Genomic DNA, 4326 nt, shown 5'->3' with positions numbered 1-4326 from the left:
TACATCCCAATACTTTTTAGATCAAGTGAAATTCAACCGATATATACCTGATATGGGTGATGGCTTGTAACACAACAATGAGGGAAATTATATCCCACCAACCACTTTATTCGTGAACTTGTTGCAGCCAAGTAGTACCACACAGTGGAATCCTAACATCCAAGTTGCACTGGCTTTGATGATAATTCAATTGAATACCTGCAACCACTTTATTCGTCAACTTGTTGCAGGAAAATAGTACCAGACGGTGGAATCCTAGCATCCAAGTTGCACTGGCTTTGACGATATTTCGATTGAGTACCTGCACGTGACAATTGATTAACTATCTGTGATGAAAATAATTCATTTAGAGGTAGCAACATAAAGATATGCACATATCTAGATAGTTAGATATGTACTTGGTGAGTGAGATCCCATTTGGAATCCATTAGTTCAGAAATGGTATTTATATTATTGGGGATTAAAAGGTACGAGGCACCATGACCTGAGTGTACATGCAGGTTATCTTCATATTGGATGACTTATCCACACAATGAAAACATGGAAAGTTTTAAGAAAGATACTAAATTACTAATGTTGTAATTCATTTGTTGCATAGTCATGACAAATTACAATCGTGGTGTACATGCATGTTATCTTCACATTGGATGACTTAGTGAACCAATGAAAACAGAGTAAGTTTTTACAAAGAAACTAATACTGTAAAATTAGATGAAATAAAAAGGGCAATCATGGGTGCATAATGGACTCCTGATGTTTGAGAGTCATGATTTGTTATAAAATTTGTATTAGAGCTAGCATTTCATTTGTATTGAAAATGTTACTAATCAATGAAATACAAGAGTAAAGAATACAAGAGTAAAAATTAACCCACCACAAAGCATCCCACAACAGAAGGCCCAGAAAAGAAAATGGAAACAATAACCCAACAAAGCAGCCCACTAGAGCAGACCCAGAAAAAGAAATGGACAAATTGAACATTCAATTACATTATGAGATTTTGGAAAAGGAAAACTCCTCATCAGCAGAATCTGTAATATGCCATCTCTGGAAGTTCAATTCTAGTCAAGAATGAAGGTCTTTCCATGATGATCTGCCTTTCACCAGCTGCTAATGTGGATCCTCTTTTAGCAACAGAATCTGCAGAAAAATTAGTTTCTCTAAAACTGTGCATGTATATGATAGAAACAATTTTACTTGTTGCTTTCCTCCATATCATGTGAATAAACCAAGGAACTTTCCCTTGAGAAAAGTCCCCAATTACCGTTTTTGAATCTGAACATAACACAATGTTTTTCGTGCCCCATTCCACTGCTAATTCTGCTGCACAAACCACTCCATACACTTCTGCAATGTAATTTGTTCCAATGCCTATACCCCCAGATAAGACTCCAAGCACTTGACTTGTATGATCTCTCACAACAACTCCAAAACCAGTTGTACCTGGGTTACCAAAAGATGATCCATCACAACAGAACATGATATATCCAAGAGTAGGAGGATTCCATTAACAAGTTCTAATGCACTGGAATTTACTGTGTCTTGCACCAAGATTAAAAAAGTTAATTATTTGCAGATCATAATTCTGGTTCCATTTGTTGCTTTTCATCCTGTATCCACCCTCAAGAACCATCTTCTTTATTCTGGATTTGAACTACTTCTCATTTGGTTTTATGTCTTCAAAGAGTCTTTTATTTTTTTGAAACCACAACTCCTTAATAATTGAACAAGCTGCAGTTATCCAAGTCTCTCTAATTAGAGGACTACAATTCCTGGCCCTTGTCCAAATATCATCAAAAGTTTCAGGCAAACTGAAACCAAAAATAGAACAAATCCATATCCAAATTTTGACATTAAAACTACAGTGCCATAGAAGATGATTCATGTTGTCTTGCTCATTTTCACAGATACAACATCTTGATGCTAGACTGTAACCTCTATCAACCATAACTAAATCATCAATAAAGACTCCCTGTACTATTTTCCAAATGTTACTAGAGGTACTTGGATGCAAATAAGAATTCCATATTTTTGTGGAGCAATGCATTTTGGGTTCTTTATGTCTTATCATAGCAATGGCTGAAGAAGTAGAGAACTTACCATTCAAGGTGCCAGTCCAGAAGAGCTTATCTTGTCCCCCTCCTATTCAGGTAAGCTGAAATATTGAAATAATTGTTGCAGCTGTTGTGGAATGCTCCAGATGCCATCTTGTATAAGATCAGATACCTTCATGTGCATATTATTCCTCATATACTGAGTCATTTCTGGTTGATCACTTAGAGGAGTTTCATGAATCCAATTATCAAACCAAATATTTACATTTTGACCATTGCCAATACACCATTTGATGTTATCTTTTAACACACTCCAAGCCCACTTCAAACCTTGCCAAATAGAACATAGTTGCCAATTTTCATTCCATTGTCCATTTGAATTTTTGAATTTGGCTTTAATGAATAATGCCCATTCTTCTTCTGAATTAATGATTCTCCACATCATCTTCATTAGAAGAGTTCTATTAATGACTTCCAATCTCTGAATTCCAAGACCACCTTCACTAAGAGGGGTACACACTTTTTTCCATGCAAGAGTTTTATATTTTCTCACTTCTCCATTCCCAGACCAAAGAAAATTCCTTATGATCTTTTCACAAATTTTAATTGCAGAAGAAGGCCATTTATAAACACCCACATTATATATTGGAATGCTGCACAAAACAGACTTGACAAGCACCAGTCTATCTTGAAATGACAACAACTTCCCTTTCCAAAATGCTAACTTCTTCTGAAACATCTCAACCATAGGCCATATTGTAGATAATTTAACTTTTCCAGGAGAAAGAATTACTCCTAAGTATTTATCAAGGAACTCACTCAATTCCATTTGCATTAAATCTCTTATTTGAGTTTTTCTAAGTGCTGAAGTACCATCTATAAAGAGCTTGCTTTATTTTTGTTAATTATTTTCCCTCTCCAACAAATTTAGAAGATTTGTAACATTTTTCTTTGCTCCATTACAGAAAATGAGAACATCATCTGCAAAGAACAAGTGAGTAGGATGAATACCTCTTCTAAACACCATTGGAGCTAATGAGCCTTCCTCCACCATTTTGTGAATGCACCTACTAAGAACATCTTCCATTAAAACAAAGAGAGTTGGAGATAGAGGATCTCCTTGTCTGAGACCTCTACCTACAGAGAAAAAACCTTGTGGACCTCCATTGATCATCACTGATATTTTAGCAGATGCAAAAATAGTATGCAGCCATTGACACCATGAATTAGAAAAACCATATTTTTGAAGTACTTGAAAAAGAAAGCTCCAACTCACAGAATCATATGCTTGAGAAATGTCAAGCTTGAGAGCTACATTTCCTCCTCTTCTCTTCTTCTTCATCTTATTTACTAATTCTGATGCCAAAAGTATCTGTTCTTGTATGCTTCTACCCTTGATGTAAGACACTTGTTGAGGAGTTATAAGCTTATTCGTAAGGGAACACAATCTAGTATTGATGATTTTGGTAAATATCTTGAAACTTACATTGCTCAGGCCAATTGGTCTGAAGTGATTTGGAGTTTTTGCACCTTCAATCTTAGGAAGTAACACCAAAAAGTTTGAATTAAGGCCCTTAGGTATAAATCTTTTTTCCAGCAGAACTGCACAGCTTGTACTACATCCTGTTTTATAATGTGCCAACATGACCTGTAGAACCAACCTGAGAAGCCATCAGGACCAGGAGAGTTGTTTGGATCCATGTTAAAAATTGCACTTTTTATTTCTTCTTCATCAGGAATTGCATCAAGCATTTTTTGGTCTTCTTCATTTATCACTTTTGGAATAACTTCAAGAAGAGTATCATCTTTTTCTACATCTTTGAACTGAAACTTGTGTTGAAAATGTTGAATTAAGATATCTGCAATTTTAGTTTGATCTGTTGTAATATCACCATTATCATCTTGAAGCTCACTGATAAAGTTTCTTGATTGTCTGATCTTCAAGTTTGTATGAAAGAAACCTGTGTTTGCAGATCCTTCCTTGACCCATTTAACTCTTGCTTTCTGCTTGAGCATTGTACTTAGATGAACCTCTTTTGAATTGAAATTATTCTCAGCAGTAACTAATCTGTCTAGAGCTTCAGTGTCAAAAGGATTTGAATCAGATTCCAGCATTGCTTTCTGAACTTCTTCTTCAGCTTCTTTTAATTTCACATGCACATTACCAGAGACATTCCAGTTCCATTCTTTGAGAATAGTTTTTATTTATTGTTGGTAGATAAAAGCTGGATCACAAAGTATTACTTCACTCCAACTTTGAAAGACAACTTCC

General features: G+C 35.3%; 1 protein-coding gene across 1 annotated transcript; it reads right to left on the bottom strand.

Annotated features, from left to right (window-relative positions):
* Positions 1 to 1021: 1021 nt before the first annotated feature.
* On the bottom strand, positions 1022 to 1633 carry LOC113355790. Its single transcript, XM_026598742.1, has 2 exons — positions 1537 to 1633; positions 1022 to 1443 (listed from the first exon to the last, which is right to left on the bottom strand). The coding sequence occupies exons 1-2, from the start codon at positions 1631 to 1633 to the stop codon at positions 1022 to 1024; spliced, it is 519 nt and encodes a 172-aa protein (XP_026454527.1).
* Positions 1634 to 4326: the final 2693 nt, after the last annotated feature.

Source organism: Papaver somniferum, chromosome 1 (genome assembly GCF_003573695.1).
Source record: "Papaver somniferum cultivar HN1 chromosome 1, ASM357369v1, whole genome shotgun sequence".
Classification (NCBI taxonomy): domain Eukaryota; kingdom Viridiplantae; phylum Streptophyta; class Magnoliopsida; order Ranunculales; family Papaveraceae; genus Papaver; species Papaver somniferum.
This window is presented reverse-complemented; position numbering and strand designations above follow the sequence as displayed.

Excerpts from the sequence above, each read along its gene's own strand:
- LOC113355790 (XM_026598742.1), bottom strand. The coding sequence starts at position 1,633 with ATGGTTCTTGAGGGTGGATACAGGATGAAAAGCAACAAATGGAACCAG. Across the intron at positions 1,444-1,536 it reads TAATCTTGGTGCAAGACACA|GTACAACTGGTTTTGGAGTT; the intron begins GTAAATTCCAGT and ends TTGGTAACCCAG.